This window comes from Copidosoma floridanum, unplaced genomic scaffold (genome assembly GCF_036245765.1).
Source record: "Copidosoma floridanum isolate Cflo_tuat_1 unplaced genomic scaffold, Cflo_Japanese_pri ptg000029l, whole genome shotgun sequence".
NCBI lineage: Eukaryota > Metazoa > Arthropoda > Insecta > Hymenoptera > Encyrtidae > Copidosoma > Copidosoma floridanum.
The window spans coordinates 8896129-8915375 of NW_028321906.1; the positions used below are offsets into that span (position 1 = coordinate 8896129).

At 37.1% G+C, this 19247-nt stretch overlaps 2 protein-coding genes across 2 annotated transcripts; one reads left to right on the top strand and one right to left on the bottom strand.

Moving 5' to 3' along the window:
• Positions 1-1025: 1025 nt before the first annotated feature.
• Positions 1026-5068, top strand: Dic1 (Dicarboxylate carrier 1). Its single transcript, XM_014360315.3, has 9 exons — positions 1026-1112; positions 1664-1740; positions 1852-2010; positions 2507-2662; positions 2743-2909; positions 3520-3727; positions 3799-3879; positions 3955-4011; positions 4091-5068. The coding sequence occupies exons 3-9, from the start codon at positions 1903-1905 to the stop codon at positions 4193-4195; spliced, it is 882 nt and encodes a 293-aa protein (XP_014215801.2). The 5' UTR covers positions 1026-1112; positions 1664-1740; positions 1852-1902; the 3' UTR covers positions 4196-5068.
• Positions 5069-6985: 1917 nt separating this feature from the next.
• Positions 6986-8515, bottom strand: LOC106644676 (forkhead box protein J1-B). The gene is made up of 5 exons (XM_023390932.2): positions 8378-8515; positions 8164-8329; positions 7881-8059; positions 7304-7690; positions 6986-7093 (listed from the first exon to the last, which is right to left on the bottom strand). Exons 1-5 carry the CDS (start codon positions 8513-8515, stop codon positions 6986-6988), a joined length of 978 nt encoding a protein of 325 aa, XP_023246700.2.
• Between the last annotated feature and the right edge of the window lie 10732 nt (positions 8516-19247).

The window sequence follows — 19247 nt, forward strand, 5'->3', positions numbered from 1 at the left end:
CTTCAAGTGCAGGCAGGAGTACTCTATTTTTATAATTTTAACGTTACGAGGACGCTTATCTAACAACTCGATTAGAGTAAATGAAGAGCGCGTGTGTTTATCCGTCAAGGTTTTTCGGTTTTTCACAGGATAATTGTTGATTTGCTTCACCGATTGAGTTTGCAGATCATTAAAAAGATAATGTTTTTTTTTATCAAATGATTTAAGCTAAAACTTCAGACGTTTCATCTTTCGATATAATTTTTTCCGAATCGTGCTTTCAATTAAAAAATTTCGCTCTGAAAATATGAAAATATATTGTAAGGACGACTATAATTACACTGATAAATCAATAGTATTTTTGTTTTGTGTTACTTGGTCTATACATTGTTTTCAATATATTTTTTAAAATCAAGTTCATTACTTGTACTCATGATGTTTCTAGTACATGTAACTATTGAAGAATATATGATACCTAGTCGTATTCATCCAACATCGCCCACTCGCCCTTTAAATATATATTATACTTGTGTAAAAATAGATGATATAGGTACATCGGTACATCCCCTTGATGTGTATATGTATACATATATTTACACTGTTTTGACGTCATTTGATCCAAACTCTCGTCTCCAATATGTTGCGAGTGCGAGCTTTCTGACGTCACTCTGAAACTTGCTTATCATCAAAGAAAGACGAAGAAAAAGCAATCAATAAGCACTGAGCTTACACTCAATGCTTGGAAAAAAAAATTATTTATTTTTTTCTCCCCAAATAAAATTCAACACACGCGTCGTCAGCAGCTTTCAGATCGAGCCGTGAAGAGTTGTATACTTACTTATATAATAAAAATATATCTGAATCTGAAATCCCCTCAATGCGTGCGTGTATCATTCAACACGTAAGTTGAGTACAACATTCAAATATTTCTCCCTCTATTATATACTGTCCCAAAAAGCGCGAAAAAAAAAGAGTCAGATGGAGGGGGGAAAGAGCAGCCGACGTAGCAGAAGCCAGAATTTCAGTCAGATAGTGTCAGTCAGAGGCTGGCGCTGCTGGTAGCCGTACAAGGTGCAGGGTCTGTAGAGATTTTTCGTGACCCTCATCCAAAAAGCACGCATTCACCATCATCGGTAAGTATTGAGGAAAAGTGAATGCACCGATACATTTTTCCCTCTTTCCACTCCCTGCTGTGACCTTTTCTTTCCTATATACTGCGTGCGTCTACGTGTACAGCAAGTGAATGCATCTGTAAAATGAAAGTGAAAATTTTTAGTGCCCCCAAGTGCATACTTATTGGATTGTTATTTGCTTTTCTGAGAAAAGTTCACTTAAATTTAAAAATTATATCTTAAAGATGCATGTGAGACAGTGATGAGAACGAGAGTGTTACTTTCTTTTTCGGTAGAGGTGAATTGTAAGTGTACTCGTAAGATACATTTAAAAAATGTCGGTTTATAAGAAAATAAATAATTTTAATTAAGCAGGTAAATTTTTTAATCCTAGATAAATTTTTGGAGCATCAGTTGGATAGTTAATAGATCTTTAATAGATTCCTTTTAACATGGCATTGCAAATAATATTCTTTTAAAATTTAGCACAGTTATTCACCGTCTTTAGTTAAATAAAACACATAATTTTTCTCCTTTAAATATTAAATTTAATTGCATTTTTTTCATTTAAGAGATTCTCCACAGACCATTCCTATACCACCAAAGTTGCCTTCGGCCAGCCAGCCTAATGCTGACTCAAGATGTATAGGTAAGCATCCATGAAAAAGTATATTAAAAATGAATGCTTCCATTGTCAAAAATTTAACTACCCGCTTTTTTCCTCTTATTTTATTCACTTGATTTAACTATTTCATTGCAGATCCATTGATTGATTAGGCTGTAATAAAAAAAAAATAAAAAAATTAAAAAAATGGCAAAGCTGCCAATAGACAATACTAAAAGACTTTCAAGATGGTATTTTGGTGGACTAGCATCTGCTGGTGCTGCCTGTATCACTCATCCATTAGATTTATTGAAGGTATGACCAAATTTTATTACATCCTGTTTCGAAAATCTCTAAATATATTATTTCTAAAATTTCTGTTTGTCATTAAATACGTTGTAATTCAATATTAAAGTAAATGAAACAATTTATTTATACTTTCATGAGTTTCTTGATAAATATTTTGCTAGAATTGGATTTTAAAATGCCAACTAAGAAGTGTGGTACTATTATATATATTTATTGAATGTTATAACGTTTTTAAACTTTTTTTTATTAAAATAAATTTTTTAAATAAACATGAAGCGCAAAAATTATTCTACTCCTGATTTTAGATGAATCAAAAGTGTTTTTATATCATAATCACAATTCACTGTTATTTGATGCTAATTGAAGGTTTCAAGAAGATAAATTTTTTTTCTTGTTATTCAAATAAAAACTTTTCCATTTTACGTTACATAATGCCTATCAGACCTGCATTGTTATTACAGCTGTAAGTAGTAAAAAATCGATTAGATATCATTATTTCCAGGTTCATTTGCAAACTCAACAAGAGGGAAAACTTTCAGTAACCAAAATGACTTTCAATATAATAAAACAACAAGGGGTATTAGCTTTATACAATGGACTATCGGCTTCTTTACTTAGACAGCTCACGTATTCCACTGTTAGATTTGGCGTTTATGAGGCAAGTTTTGCATGTTCAAGATTCATGACATTGATGTGTGTTTATGTATTATTTAACTTATGAATAATTAAAATGTTAAGGTGGGAAAGCAAGCAATTGAATCACCTGGTAATCCGGCCCCTTTTTATCAGAAATTTTTATTAGCCGGACTTTCTGGCGCTGTTGGCGGTATCGTTGGTACTCCAGGTGATTTAATTAATGTGAGAATGCAAAATGATGTCAAGTTATCAGTGGACAAAAGAAGAGGGTGAGTTTAATTTTATCACTAATGGAGAGTTTTGTAAGATACATAAATGCTCCTAGAAATTATGTAGAAAGCTTTTTATAAAAATTCATTTAAAAAATTAGTGTAAATACTTTTTTAACATTGAAAATCATTTGCGGTTATCAATTCGAGTTCAAAATCTGAAGAGGCCTGAAATTTAGAGGTATTTTACAATCAAAATAAATACAAGCCAAATATTTTGGCAGACATACACATTTTCTATACAGTATCGTTTTTCGCTATGAACGCCCTCAATCGCATAGAAAATGCTCTCACATTTGTGTGACGAACAAGTGTTTTAAGTACGCGCATCTAAACTAATAGTTTCACTATGTATATTTTTGACCTACTTACATCCCAATGAAAAACAAAACAATAGTAATCGATCGCGTAAGAACTCGCTATACAATGAAGGTATCAACTACAACCAGTAGTAAACGTTTTTGAAAACAATCTAATTATTTAAAACATGAGGCTAATTTTTGAAAATGAATTATTGAATTTATGTTGAAGTTTGATTGTCAAAATTTGCTTTAATAATTTTTAAAAATCACACAAAACTTTTACTAATAACTAACGTATCCATTATTAGTTATACATGGGCTGGAAATGGATTATTACGCATTTATAAGGAAGAAGGATTTAGAATGTTATTTAGTGGTTGTTCCATGGCTACGAGTCGAGCAGTTCTCATGACAATGGGACAGTTGAGTTTTTATGACCAGATAAAATTAAGCCTTTTAAAAACTGATTACTTCAAAGACAATACGACAACACATTTCCTGTCCAGCTTACTAGCAGTGAGTATATTTGAAATAATCACATATGCCTCTTGCCTGTGAAAAAATTCAATCATTCATATCGATTGTAGGGTGCCATTGCTACCACTATGACACAGCCTTTAGATGTACTGAAAACTCGTGCTATGAATGCAAAGCCAGGAGAATTCAAGGTAGAGTAAGATGTAATGTAGTTTTACCTTACGATATATTTGTACATATAAAACGAGCATGCGTTTTTATTCCAGAGTATGATGCACCTCGTTTTATACACTGCAAAACTTGGACCTCTTGGGTTCTTCAAGGTATTGTGTACTTGAAAAATTTAAATTGCGACCATGTATTTGTTCTCATGGTCATTTACTAATACTTTGATATTTGTAGGGATATATTCCAGCCTTTGTCCGACTTGCTCCGCACACAATTTTAACGTTCCTGTTTCTTGAAAATTTGCGATTGAATTTTGGATTTTATCCGCCAACGAAGTAGATAGTTATGGATAATACTATTTTTTTATAAGTGGCCCAAGCTTATACGCAGCACAAAAGTGCGTTTAATTTTACTGATCAATGATGATAGTAACATATGACTGAATGTTGCTCTGAATGTTACTCTGAATGTTGCCAGCATCAATTCTTCTTGAACGCTTTTTATGTAGACTATGTGTAATCTTCGTACACATTCTTCGTACAAATTCAACTACCGTCGTACAAAATACATTTTAATTTCTTCAATAATTCAAACAATGTGACGAATACATTTATTTGTAATAGTCATTGACGAATACATTCCACAATATAATTATTATATATGCTAATACACATACATTTTTATAGTTATTTTTAAAAATATATATAAAAAGTTATATGTGTACAAATTTACAGATTGTACAACTGTATAATGTAAGTGTTACGGAATGAGCGCTTTTAGTCTCAATTATAAGATTGTACAATTATTTTATACAACATGAGATTTATACTTTGTCTTGCGCAGCCAATGTACAAATATATTTTTAATAAAAAATTCAAACAATAATGTTAAGTAAACAAATTGATAAGATTTATAGAAGAAAAGTTATCACTATCGGTGAAATAACAAATTTTATTTTTAAGTAGACACACCTGCGGTAATAGTTAGACTTAATGTTAAAAATCAATGTTAAAAAATTAAAAACACATAAAGCACATTACTTACCCACAAAAATGCATAAATATATTTTCATAATTTTACATGGATTGTAATATGTTATTCTATATTGTTACATTAAATGCAAAATGTTTTCTTTTACTTTCATTCTTTGTAAATGATATATTTTTACAGCCGATTATTTGTTGGACAATAAAAAGTTATATATGTTGTGTATACATGGATCAATTTTATCATTAAAACCCTTGCATCTATTTTTTTTATTTTTAATGATTTATTTTGGAACAGCCTGCATGAGGGATATGCATACTGTGAGAATAATAAGTCTTAAGAGATTTTTTATACTGTATTTTTTATCATTACATTACACCATACACCTCAAGATATCAATACAATGACTAATGAATTATTAATTCTGCGGCGTCTTTTCGTATTATTCCTGATAACGCTTCCGTAATTGCCACACAATATTTTGCAGCTACGTCCACAGCTAAAAAGATTGAAAAGTCGCTCATTAAGGTTTTTTTTTCTTCGCTGTTATAAGGCACATAATGTTATACATTTTTTATGAAAGCATCAGCCAACCAATCATGCATATTTGTAAATGGCACCCACTCGTTGATTATCATCAATTATATTATGTGTACATATGTTAGTTGATTAATCAAACGATTAAGCAGTGTATATTTATCATATCTACTTTATGTAATCACGCGGGAATAAAAATATTAAATATATTTACTTTCTTACATATAAATTTCATTCGAAATTAAAATTAAGCTTTTAAGTATGGTACACTAAACAAAAAATATATAATACACTAATAAATTACGACCGAATATCTATATCTCTTGACCTATGTAATTTGGAAGTTACATGTAATATAGATCAACACTTACAATTAGATCGGTGCAAAAGTGTATTTAAGAATAATAATAATATTAATTAATTAATTAATAGTTAAATTGTGTTTCTGAATATTAGACATGGACTCGTGGTGTCAGAGTATTTTTTGTTTTAAAAAGAAACATAACTGATACAACATTTATAAAGATGAAATTGTAATTAAAAATAAATTGCAAGTGCACAAGTGCTCCTAAAATACTTGGTTTAATATTACGTTATCATTTTGCGCGTGTATACCGGCTAGCATTCGAAGGCTATACGAATTTCGCCGTGTATCACGTCACTTAAAACTAATCTTTGGACGGATTCTGTAAGGCATCGCAAAAGTCTTGTTCGCTGCACATTAACTTCGACATTTACTCAGGTGTTAGTGAACGTATATGTATATACACACACACATATTTCAGAGTCGATATGCATCGTTGACTTTGCAGATATTATTAATACTAATAATGTACAAGTATGAATACTACAGACTTACATTAAATACTATATTTACAAAGTAAAAAAGTTGATTATGAAATCATTTTTAAATGAATATATATTTTTGTTTTAAAACGTTTTCTTACCATATTTGTTTCAGTGATTATTTTTTAAATAATAAATACGTTACCCTGTTGATAGCGAAACATGTACATGTGCTACTACGACACATTTTTTTTTAATGCACTGCAAAATGCAAAATTTGTATTCTAAATTAAATTCATGAAACACAAGAATTATTGAAGTTGTATTTGACATAATACGTGTATAATAATATATTTCATTAAAGAAAAGAATCAGTAAGTTATAGATTACGTTATCGTAAAACAAATTATAGATAAAACTCGTTAAAATTATTGACTCTTATGCTTATAAATTCATCACACTCCATCTATTCGCTAAAAATATGTACAACCGGCTACACTTACAAGTTAAATATGCCACCAATCCTAAATCGATTTTAATCTATACTTTCATAATTATTTACTCACTAAAACGAAATAATTTCTGCAAGAAAAGTCTCAACGCTTGACCATTAAAATTCAAAAAAAACTACAACAAACTAAAAAAAAAAGTTTCAATAATTCAAATTTTATGGAGTTTTAAAAGTAAAATAAGAAACCTATACACTGATACTTGGTTTACTTACAAGGTAAGTATCGACATTGAAAATCAACACAAGCCGATGACCGGTACAATCATTGTTCAAAAATCAAAAAAAATTCTTCCTCGAGCAGAGACGATTCAAAGCATGTCCAGCACCGAGTCCAGAAGCGCGAGTTGATTCTCCACACCTTCGTCCCAGGCTGTGTCGATCAAGATGTCCGTAATGTCGTTTTCGTCTATACTCACCTGACGGTTGTTAAGAAAAAATTTTTACATTTGTAGCACATAGTTTTACCATAGGGGAATAATAAGTTTTCAAGCTGCACTGCTCTGATTTTATTTCTTCAAAATGTTTATAAAGAAAAAAAAAAAAAAAGAGACAAAACCACCCCACCAATGCATGAAAAACGAAAAAAATAAATAAATTTCCCAGCAACAAAAATACAATAAACGCACCTGACTAGTCTCCGGCACCTCGGCCAAAGTATCGGGAATCGGCGGCGAGACGCTCGACGGAGGCGTCTCGTACAAAACGATACACCTGGGCCCGTTCGTCCCGTCATTCGCGAGTATCTTGGCCACGTGATCTGCCTCCTCAGTCCTCGTTATTTCCGTCTCGATGACCACGGCACTGGACACCTCGGCAACTACCCCTGTTTTGGTAGCCGATCGTTTCGAAGGGACCCGCGAGCGTTTGATCGTCGAGCTGCGTCGGCGGGTGCGCCGGCCGTCCTCCAGCCGGTCGAGATCGAGCTTCCAGAAGCCGCCCTTGCCCGGCTCGTCCTTTGACCGTGGCAGCTTCACGAAACACTTGTTCAGAGACAGGTTGTGCCTGATCGAGTTCTAGGGTAATGAAATTCCGATCATTGCATCGGGACGTCAAACTATTCATTAACTTTAAATCAGTGCCATTTTTATACGTGTTCCCTAATGTCTGACATTTAAACGAATTATTATTTTAATGGTTTTTGCAGGTATCGCCGATGATACGTATGGACAAGATTTTAAAAATAATATGTAATATTGTGCCTACCTGCCAAGCCGGATCGGCGTACTTGTAAAACTTGAAATTCTCCCTTATCCAGGCGTAAATGTTGGACAGGGTGACCCTGTTGTTGTTGGCGCGCATCGCCAGGCTAATCAGCACCGCGTACGAGTAGGGAGGCTTTTTATTCGCGTCGACCATGTACAGTTCCGCGTTTTCAGCGAGATCTGCAAAAAAAAAAAAAAACAACCAAAAATTTATCAATGAGTAAAAAAAGGAAAAAGAAAAAAAAAAAAAAAAAAAAACCAATGTATATGTAAAATAAACGTACCCAGCTGCGCTTTAACGAGCGGTGGCACTTTCTTCGGCTGTTGCCGCGGGGGAGGCCTCAGGGGTGGCGGCGAAGGCGAGCAGGGCGGCGTTGGCAGGCCCGAGGCGCTCATTATGTCGAGTGACTGCAGCCAGGCGAGGCTCGTCAGCTCGGCCTCGACCCCAAACTCGTCCTCCTCCTCCTCCTCATCGTCTTCCTGGACCATCGGCGCTACGTTGCTGGTACCAGCGGCCAACGACGCAACCGCTGCCGCCACGGCCGCCGCCTCCGCCTGATCCAGCTGCTCCCTGCTGTGGGCGCGCGACTCCTCTTCCGCGACTGCCGCCGCCGAACTGTTTCGCGTTCGCACCATTATGGTCACGGGTTACGGTGCGAGGGAGCTCATGACAGTTGTGTCAGCGATGCTGGAGCCTTGTTCAGCGATCGGTCCTCTTAGCTGCAGGAACAATGATCGGTTTGAGAGAGCCATTGGGGGTGCGATCGTTATCGTTATCGTGTACGCGGTCTTACGAATTGTGTGGTGTTTGAGAAACCAAGAGTTGGAAGGGAAACAAAAAAAAAAAAAAATGGTCAAGCAGCGCGTTGTTTCGATTCAAAGCCCTCGGTGTATACCGTTTGGAATTTCAAAGACTCGTTTTATCTTCGGAAGATCGTTATACGCGCGCGATTTCAATGAGTTTCATTACCTTTTTCGCGTGTACCGATGTCGGAACAACCCGATTTTCCTCTGATGGAACACGACGATTTGCAAGCGCACATACATCCATGTGAACAATTGTAAAGCTTCGCTCGAACTGAAAAACGCGCGTATACTCAACGGAAATTCGTTACTTTGATCACACGGACGGTGTTGGCCGCAGCAAGTTCGAGCTCCGACTGAACTGTAACGTTACAAACGCGGGCGCGCGCGCGCGCCAACTAACAGTCCGCGTCGCCACCGACGCCGGTCTTTCCCCTCGACAGGTGCCTCGCGGACTTGTATGTATATAATACTCTCATTTTCGCTCCCCAGCTCTCTTTCCTCGACTGTTAATATTATGTATACGAAAGAGAGGGAGAGAACGAGTATAGGACCTCAATGCGCGAGAAAGAGATGGAGGGAAAGGGAGCCCCCTTCGCTCCTGTGTGCCCAACGGCGCAGGTGGACCTTACGGCATGTGTTTGTATTATACATTCGCCCGCTGTCTGTCCGTATTAGGTCTGTATGCACCTTTTTTTTTTTTTGGCTTTTCCGATGATTACGTAGAACCTTTTTTTTTTTATCGAGTCATTAGGAATGAGAGATCGGTTGAAGTGGAACTAGCGCGCGACAGCTGAGGATGGAACGATTGGTGAGTTTACAAGTACGATGACCTTATCGCCGATTCCGTTACTGTTGGAAATGGAGAGGGAAGATCGGTCGTTAAATTCGTTCGGCGGTTGTTTGGTGAATCGTTGGTTTTGCCGATCGAAAATAAGCGTTTATCCACGACGAACGTTCGTTTTCAGGGGTAAAACGTAATTTTTAAACGTAATTCGAGAATAACCCTCCGTCTGTTGCGTGTGTGGTCGTAAAAAGTGGGTAAGGAACTCTCAACCCTCCGACAAGCTTGGACGAGCTCGTGGGCAAAAGAATCGGTATACCCATACATGTATATTTTGCAAAGCCCTCCTCTCCTTTTTTATTATTTTATTTTTTACCAATACCGTCGATTATTAACTGCTCGAGACTAATGCTAGCGGTGTTTGGTATCGAAAAGTAATTTTGCATGACTTGATCAAGCGGTCAACGTGACTGACCGATCTGACCAGTAAATTATTTCATCGCCGTCGAATTCACACGGAAAAAAGGATGAACATGGATTGCTCGGTTAAAAAAAAGGTCTACAACATCTCGCTCGTATATATTGATTGTCGATTGCCTCACTTTTATATATATATATATATATATATAGGTGACACAAATCATATACCGTTATGTTATATACAGTCTACGTTTAGATATGTGTACATCCATATATACCATTCGCCTCTCTTATACCCTCGTACGCCATTGATAATAAAGTGAGAACCAAATTAGTACATTTATAAATATGTCCACATGTGCGTACGTCATTCATCGATATATATATTTACGTGCTTGCGTACTGTAAAACTACCACATTGTATTATTAAAATCTGCTTATAATTTCGAAAGTTCGAATAAGTTATTATTACGATTTACACGCTGTGCACACTATGTGCAACGATTTCACGTTTAATTTCGCAATCATGCTATCATACAGGGCACACGTGTTTTACAGAAAAACAAACAAATTAATAAATAATACACTGATAAATTTCACACTATGACTGACTCAAGTATATAGAATGACTCAGACGTATACAATGAAAATTGAAGGGGTGAGAAAATTTTATTTCGTCCCCATTTTATTTACTTTTAGAGAAGAGGGAGGACATAATTGACTTGAAGTTTTTTTTTTTTTTTTTTAGTCATTTCCACGCTAAATCGACAGTTGAAAAACTTTTGTGCAAAATAATAGCTCGATTCGCATTACGTATCAAGTACAACCTTGAACATAATGACCCGTGACATTGGTGCAGGTTATTTTATTACGGTAAATATTAATGTCATACGTGACTCACTCGCGACGAATGAAACGCTTAGCCGAGCGCTTTTGCAACATCAACATGCACATTCGTTGTTCCTCGCTGCAATAAAAATATAATCGCGAGTTTATTTACTCATTTATCGATTGTCGAGAGTAAATAAAAAAAAAAATATAAAAAAAAAGAGAGAGTAATTCGTTTCTTTAGCAATGTTTTAAAAAGTAGCCCGTCAATAATGAACACTGACCGGCTAATGCAACTTGTCCACGACAACCGACGCTAGTGCACGTGCCACTTGCCTATACCCTCCCATGTGCTTGTACGCCAGGTGGTGATCAGCTTGTGCACAGAGGAGGGAAAAAACAGCCACACGCGCTAGCGAAAAAACCGGAAGCACCGTTGGGGAGGATAATTCCGCTTGCAGTGTGTGGTCGGTCGTTGTGAATTTTTTTTTTTTTCGTGCGGGTCCGTTGAGAAAATTAGATCGTATCAGCTGACGTGTATGCGCCATGCATTCGGACTCACACGTATACATACATACACATGGAAGCAGTCGATTGGACACGAGGGACAATATCTATGAAGAAATAATCGCAAGGACTATGACCAAAATTGTCTCTCTTGTCGCGCCCGTCTCATTATTCATTCCATCGTTTATTTGCAAGAAAAAAAAAGAGCTGCTCATTCAAAGACATGTTTGCCATATACATCGGTCGCTGTCTTGTTGTTTCATTGACTCTGTCACAGGACCTGTGGAACTCCTAAGGACAATACGGTAAAACGACGACAAAAAATGGCCATCAAACGCTGTCACACCCCTTTCCATTGTCCCCATCGATCGAAGGGTACAATAAAAAATCATCCATCATCGATCCAGGACGTCCATTACGCGTTACGAGAACAGCGTCCATCCCTTATCTTTAAACACGAAAAACCTTAACCTCGTGGGTGTTTTTACGTATACGTAAATACACTTTGACCAGCACTATACTCGCCAGGGGGTAGAAAGGTGTATATAGAAGGGGCACACGCTCTCTCCTTGCGGACAGTTGAGGGCAAATATACCTGCTTCGGGGGCTCGCTCTCTCCCCTGGCTATTCGTACATAATAATATACCTGCACCGTACACCACACGCCATTGATCAGAGAGGGGGGGGGTGGGAGAAGTATCCGTCCGACCACTGCGTACCAATACTACTGCGGCTCTCGCCAATGGGACGCCAAGGGGGAGGCGACGCGGTCGCGAGCCATTCGCCCGCCCCACGAGAACATGGCGTCCGCCCCTTTCATCTCTCTGCTCGGGCTGTTACAAGGCTGCTCTACATACGGATGTTGCGGACTTTTTCCTTTTATTAGGTACTTATTTGCCAAAGTTTTTTTTTTTTTTTTTTTTATATCAAGAATGTAGATTTGGATTGGTGCTTATGTTACTTGCGAGGTGCGCGAAATCCATAACCCGGATGTTATATGGTTGCGTGATTTTGGTTGGATGCACAAGCTTCATGTTGGAAAATATACCTATATAAAGGGGTGGAAAAAGGTAGAGCAAAAAGTTCGACGAACTTTGGAATTTCGTTACGCGGGATCTTTTCACTACGTCTTATTTATTCGTATTTTCTTTTAAAATGATTCGCATCAAGATTAATTGACATGTCAAGCTTGTAACTTTGAGCATTTTGTTGGTGATGTAAGGATTGAATGCATGCAGCGATTGGTTTTTTTATCTTCCCATCTGTTTTAGATTAAAACCATCCGATCAGAGATTTACTGTGTTTATGGATGGGAATTGCCATTAGTAAACAAAATAGCTTATCCTGCATCGTTTCTTTGGAGTTTCCGAAATAATAAAAATTTTAAAAATATCGTAGGCGTGTTAAAAATGCAACTCGCTAAGAATAAACATTATAAAAATGCTATTTCCAAGAAATAACCTTGCGTTTGATTCCTTATACTTCACATTTTCACGAATAGTGCTTTCGATATTTTTATTGATCACAGTGTCCTTGTTTGGATGATCAAACAATTAATCAAATTTAATGAAAGTAGGTACCATTATAGTTTTTTGTATAAATACTCAAGTTTTTATAAGATTTTGATTACCCCTTCCATATTTTAGATTTAAAAATTTTATTAAAACATTTAGCTGAGCTTGTGTTGTCAATAAGTATTCGTAAAACGTTAATGAATCTTTGCACGGGCTCTATAAAAATATCTATAGCACATATTATGTGTTTGTAAAGTGGTAAAACGTCATTCAATTGTACATGAAATAATCGCAAGACTGTAAGCAAATTCCCTGCATGACTATAAAAATGATTGATTCACATCCGCATTGCGATGAAATGGATGCAATTAAAAAAGTCGTCAACAATAACAAATTTACGCATCTCCTCAATGGCCAAAATGGTCATTTCTTACGACTAGAACGAGAATTTTTTTTTTTTTTTTTTTAATAAAATAAATTTATCGAGTATCGAGTCCGCGACGGGGAGAGAAGATCCGCCATTTTCAGTCCGACGCTTCACTCGTCTTTTCCTGCTCATCCTTCGTGTGTCGCGAGCACAACCCGCCCGCCCACTACCACCCCCTACACACGGGGAGGTAACTTTTTTTGCTGCGATCTCTATCTCTCCCACCTCACTTGTGTAAGCACTACGCGTTCCCAACAAAGATCTGGCCTTCGATCAATAATCCCCGGGGAACATCAGAAACTCTTGCGGTAAACAAAAAACTGCCCCGTGATACGTATAGGGTCCCTTTTCCCCCTTTCCCACCCGCTGTTTTGGGATGTGGCCTACGACGTCCATCCCATTGGTCAGTTCACTTCAACAAAAGTAGATCCATCCAAGGATTCAATGGACTTTTTTTTTTTTTTTTTTTTTTTTCTCGGAGTAAGATTCAATTATAACTCGTCTACTTGGTTCATGGTGTCAATTTTGTACAACGCTATCGTAAATTTTTTGTTTGTTTTAAGATTTCAGTAAAAAATTGAGGAAAAAAAAAAAATTAGCGAGCGAGAAAAATATTTAGGGACTGTATCCAAAGAATATACGTACACGTATGAAGTAATCGAGTGAGCAAGCGATATCACGTACGCGCGTTACGCTCAATTAGCGTAAAAAATTGATTCCGGCCACACGTGCCGACCAAGGTATACAGTAATAATTATAATGATAATGATGCACGCGTGTATGTATATGTATGTGTATATATACACGCGAGTGCCGAGTCGTTTTTTACAGTGCGCGGTCGAGCGTGCGACAAAAGTTTTCACGTCCTATATGTGTGTATCCTTTGTGCGAAAGGCGAAGGAGGAGGTGCTGTCGGTGCTTGGTGGAGGTATGTATATACATACATAATGTACGGCACGCGACTCGACGACGCTTTAATACCAGGCTATCTTATGTGCATGCGTGTACGTTGTGTCTGCCTGTCTTTCTATCCGTCCGGGCGTGCGTGTGTTTTTTCCCCGTTTCCTTTCCTCGAGCCATCTGCGCTTCCGTCGGGATAATGAGACCACTATATGACGTTATGGGTGTACTATATTTTGCCCTGCACGTCTTCCGCTTTAAAAAGTTTTTCTTATTTTCATTTCACTTCGTAATTGAAGAAAATATGAAATTCTATTGTCTATTCCCTTTAGGAGGATTTATTAGCTGTGTACATAAATATGTTTTTGATAGCGCATTCTGATTGATCCTGATTATAAAACGATCGCTGTATACCGAGGAAATATAAATGAATGGGTATACTTATGAATAATTAGTTTTTCGCGTTAACTCAGCGGCAGAAGCAAAGAAACGAGTTACGAAAAAAGGGGGTATTTCTAAAGGCTCGCACCTGCAGCCCGTGTCCTGGCGTTATCCAATGCAACTTTATGATGTGTGCCTACACTTAAGTATAATATGCACTCAATACTACTTATCATATCTCTTTTTGTAGCGAGGATAATGCGTACCCGCGCATCGATGCGCAATAATGGGCTGTGGGTGCACATATACTTGTGTATTATACACACGTGTACATATTATTATATAGTGCACATAGAGCAAATAGATTAAAGTAAAGTGTTTGAAAAATTTCAAACAAGCCCGGCCGTAGAGACTTATGTATAGATGCTTGTAAATAAAATTATATAGGTATGCCAACCAATTGTTTTATATAAAAAAAATTTTCAATGCTGCTTACAATAACCAAACAACAGAATGAACGTAAGATCATAGCATTTTTGTGTTATACAAGAAGATATATCGGAAAATCGTCGGTTTGAAAAATAAAAGAAAATACAAAAAAGCAGTTGTTCTTTTTACACACAAGGCGATCAATCTTCCGAAAAAGTTCCTTTTCCATACGATGCTCGCAAAACATGTGGTAATGGCCATGTGTCGTGCTCTAACGGAGCATCACCTACCCTTAATCACGCCAATATAAATGTCACCCCCTATAGATCTAAAAATTCCCACAGAGTAAGTGCCAGACCCTTGGCTCTCGTCCACTTACGCACTGCTCTCGAGCTTGGTCGGGGTGGGAAAAAAAAAAAAAAAAAAAAAAAACTTGGCCACCTATACAGAGAGGGGGTTAGATCGCGGCCGGGGTCGTGCAGCCGGTGCTAGTAACTATATAGCACAGTAGTTTCCGGGAGTCGACGCGCGCGAGGGGGTATAAAATATTCACGAGAATTGATCCCCGACCCTTTGCCAGTGGTCTACACTGCATATGGTTTTCGATCCAGCGATAGGTACAGGCTGCTACACGAGGTGGTGGCACCTTTTATTCACTTTTTTTTTCTTTTTTTCTTTTCTTTTTTTTTTTTTTTTTCTGTCTCGTATCCCAATTATACAGATGTATAGAGTTCACCTAGATACGGCTCTATATTTATGTGTTTTTTGTGTTCGTAATATTTTCAAGTAGTGTTTTAGATCGCGTCATGAAAGGTATACTCAACAAATTGTTTTCCGACTTAAATAAATATTCCGATTGATCGTAAAAAGAAACAATCGTCTAATAATTGTTTCAAATGTTCTTACTACGTTGTAATCGACAGTTACGTGTTATTTTTTATTTTTTTATTTTTCAAATTCTTTCCGACTATTGCTCAATATGAGGTAATCTTACGGATTTATAATACATATACCATATTCGTGCTGATATATGTTCACATGATCTACTTTTATCGTGTGTATATAATTCATATTATTTTCCATACATTATATTTTTTTATTATTTTGTATGAATCGAAAATTCCGATAATTGTTGTTAAATGGCTTTAGGTACGTGTACTTGTACCGCACCTGCGTCTAATTAAAAAACAAAAAACAAAAAAATTACCATTGAGTGAAAGGTCTAGACATTTTTAAGAGCCAACGATGAGGAAACAATAAATTTTTAAAGACAGATGACGAAAGTAAGTTACCGTCTAATCGATCAGGGAGGACACGTATAGCCATAGATGTCCTTTTAACCTGTCTTGCACAATAAGTAGCGCGTGTCAAAAAAAAAAAAAAAAAAAGAAAAAAAACAACAATGTATCTTTTTTTTCGAATTAACGTGAGGGTGGGTTATCGGGTGTTATATAAAAACACTCACCTGAAGTGGATACCACGGGGGGTATCTTCAAGTATACGCGCGTGTCTACCCGCTTCTGGTTACTCCTCAGCTCGACTACGTTCCACTCGCAAGTAGCGCCCGAGTCACCCAATCTCGAGCGTCGGGGCGAAATTTCGCGAAAAAATACTTACGCGGCAAAAAACGTCAGCACCACAAGCAACCCAGAGACCTTTGGCGGGTGAAGGTGAAGGAAGAAAAAAAGGAGACAATTCACGATCCTTGGGCACCGAAAACCTCAGCCGGGAAAACAAAAACAAACAAAAACAAAAACCGATCGACCGAGCGTCAAACTCAGCAGGGAGACAATAAAGAACCCGAAGTCAGTCGCGGCGAACAAAATCCAAGACGCGGTACAGCCCTCGCGATAAGCGCTCTGCGAGCGTTGCTGCGCCGTGCAGGTGTGCGCGCGCGCGTAGGTAATGTATATAAAGTATACTCGGACCGAGAGGAGGAGCGTCCAAGATCGACAATGACCAGCGGCCGAGCCGGCGGGGGTGTACGCAGGGAGAGACACCGCCATCTTTTCGGGCCGCGCGACAGGTGAACACTCGCCGGCTATCGATCCCCTTTTGCCTTTTACAACCCCTCCCGCAAGGGCTGCACGTTAGCGCAGGTGGAACGCGTATAGCGCTTTCTTGGCGTTATTGCGTATACGTGTGTTAGGAGGGGGTGCGGGGAGCATGGGGGGTTGCTGAATTTATTGCGTCGGTATAGAGATATTTGCAATTGCAATTTTTAATCGTGTTTTTACTTCGGCCTAAGAAGGAAGCACGGGAATGAGTTCGTTTTCGTTTCGGTGGAATATGAATCAGTTCCTCAGTTTTTTTCACTACTTTTTCCGTCATGTACGATTTACAATAAGACCCCTCTCTTACGCAGAGTAAGTAAGATATACTCGATCTTTGTGTCACTTATCGCAGTTTGAGCGCGTCTGACCACATCTTTACTCGTTCTACTGATTTTCGAAGTTAAAAGAAAAACGATTCATTTGAGGACCACCAAGTGCCATGTATTGTACTTATACATCTTTTTTATACGAGTTTTTATCATCTGGACGAGTCGTTACAGGATGTTGCCGAAATTTATATTATATTGAAGCTTTTTGTCTCGCTGATTATACGACTTTTTTTAGCAATGGGGAAAGAAATTTTTTGACAACGTCTTTTCGATCTCCGTTAGCGTTTTGATAATGTAAATAAATAAACAAACAATAAGTACGTGTTAAAGTTTACATGAGATGAAGAAGATCCAATTGAAAAATGCTAAATGACAAAAAATAAAAAAAATAAAACATCGACCACATTTGAATAACTAATGGTATACACCTTCATATATCCATTCATTTTTGCAGCTGCACCCGCAGTTTTTAGTTTGCAACGAAGATATGGCTACTGCGTGGATAGAGTACCGTTTCCTATGTAAAACAGACAATAACACTTTCAAGTAGGGGGTAAAAAAAAAAGGGAAAAAATATAATGAAAAACGTAAGGCAAAACCAATAAATTTGATGACACGTGATCGATCTGGTAGTCATTATAATTTATTTATTTTTATCAGCCTGCGATACAGAACTCGACTTGTTTTCTTGATTATTTTCGTTTGCTGTTTCCTTATCTTCTTGCTTTGCAATTTAATAGTCACATAAGCTCTGAATCTAACGAAATCACCGAACAAACGAACGGGAGCATTAAATTTGTACTGCTTTGGCGAAACTACTCATGTTCCTTGGTGTATATATTATATATGTACGTTTACTAATTACGTGACATTTATTCTTGAGCGTGCTTTTTTATTTCTTCTTTTTTTCCTTCATTGGAAAACAAAAACAAACAAAAAAAAAAAAAAACATGAAAATCGTGTACACGAATGTTATGTATATAAAGGTGCAAGGAAGTTTTACATAGATAAGGACTTCCAAGCACCGGCTTCTGCGTCTTAAACCCTCCCTTTCAACTTGACATGGGTGACGTTACGAACATTGACTTCCATATACATTTTTGTTGGGAAAAATGCACCTTATGGTGTGCGAATGCAAGTTGCAAATAACGCCATCATCACAGAATGATTTAATATTCTTGATTGCTTCTTTTTTTTTTTTCTACACTTCAAAACAGAACAAAGAGGAACATGATTTTTCGCTCAATCCCTACGCATGCAATAGCGATTTACGCGTTGCTGTTAGATTAAAAGCAGCCATTGCACTCATTGTTCTGTGTAGATATCGTTAAAGCTTGAATCACAAATGAATTGGTTGATTGCACGAGAGTTGTGTACAAAATTTTTCGTGTGGAAAATAGGTATTCGAAATAGTGTGTAGAAAATAATCAATTTCCTACACACTTTTATGAAGTTTTTACGCAATTTGTGCAGGACAACTTTCGCATCATCGTGTACTTGTACGATTGACTCGCACTCGTACCATGTGATCGACTGAAACGCGTTTCCAACAAATTTGGTAACTTATGCGGAAAACCGTATTTCTCAGTTATTAAGGTAACGCAAAATAATTATTGTTTCGAAAAAAAAAAACAACAACAAATGTTGACGATTTCAGCGGTAGCATTTCTAAATAAACTAGCATTGTTTCTGATAAAGTTTTGTATTAAAATTAAGATCGACAAGTGGATTATTGCTTCGTGATATTATGGTAATTACTTACCCACAGAAATGCAGTAAATCAACATTTTTTTTATTCGTTTTGCATCAATGCTAAGGCTTTATAACGAATATGTTCAGTAATGGCTTTCTCATATGTCTCACTGGTGTCAAAAAGGGTTTGAGCGAGAAAGAAAAACCTAAATTGGTAATTTTTGAGTAACGCAACGTTTGAGATTCAAACGAAACTTTCATTGGTGTTATACATTTCTATTACAAATCCACGTAAAAGG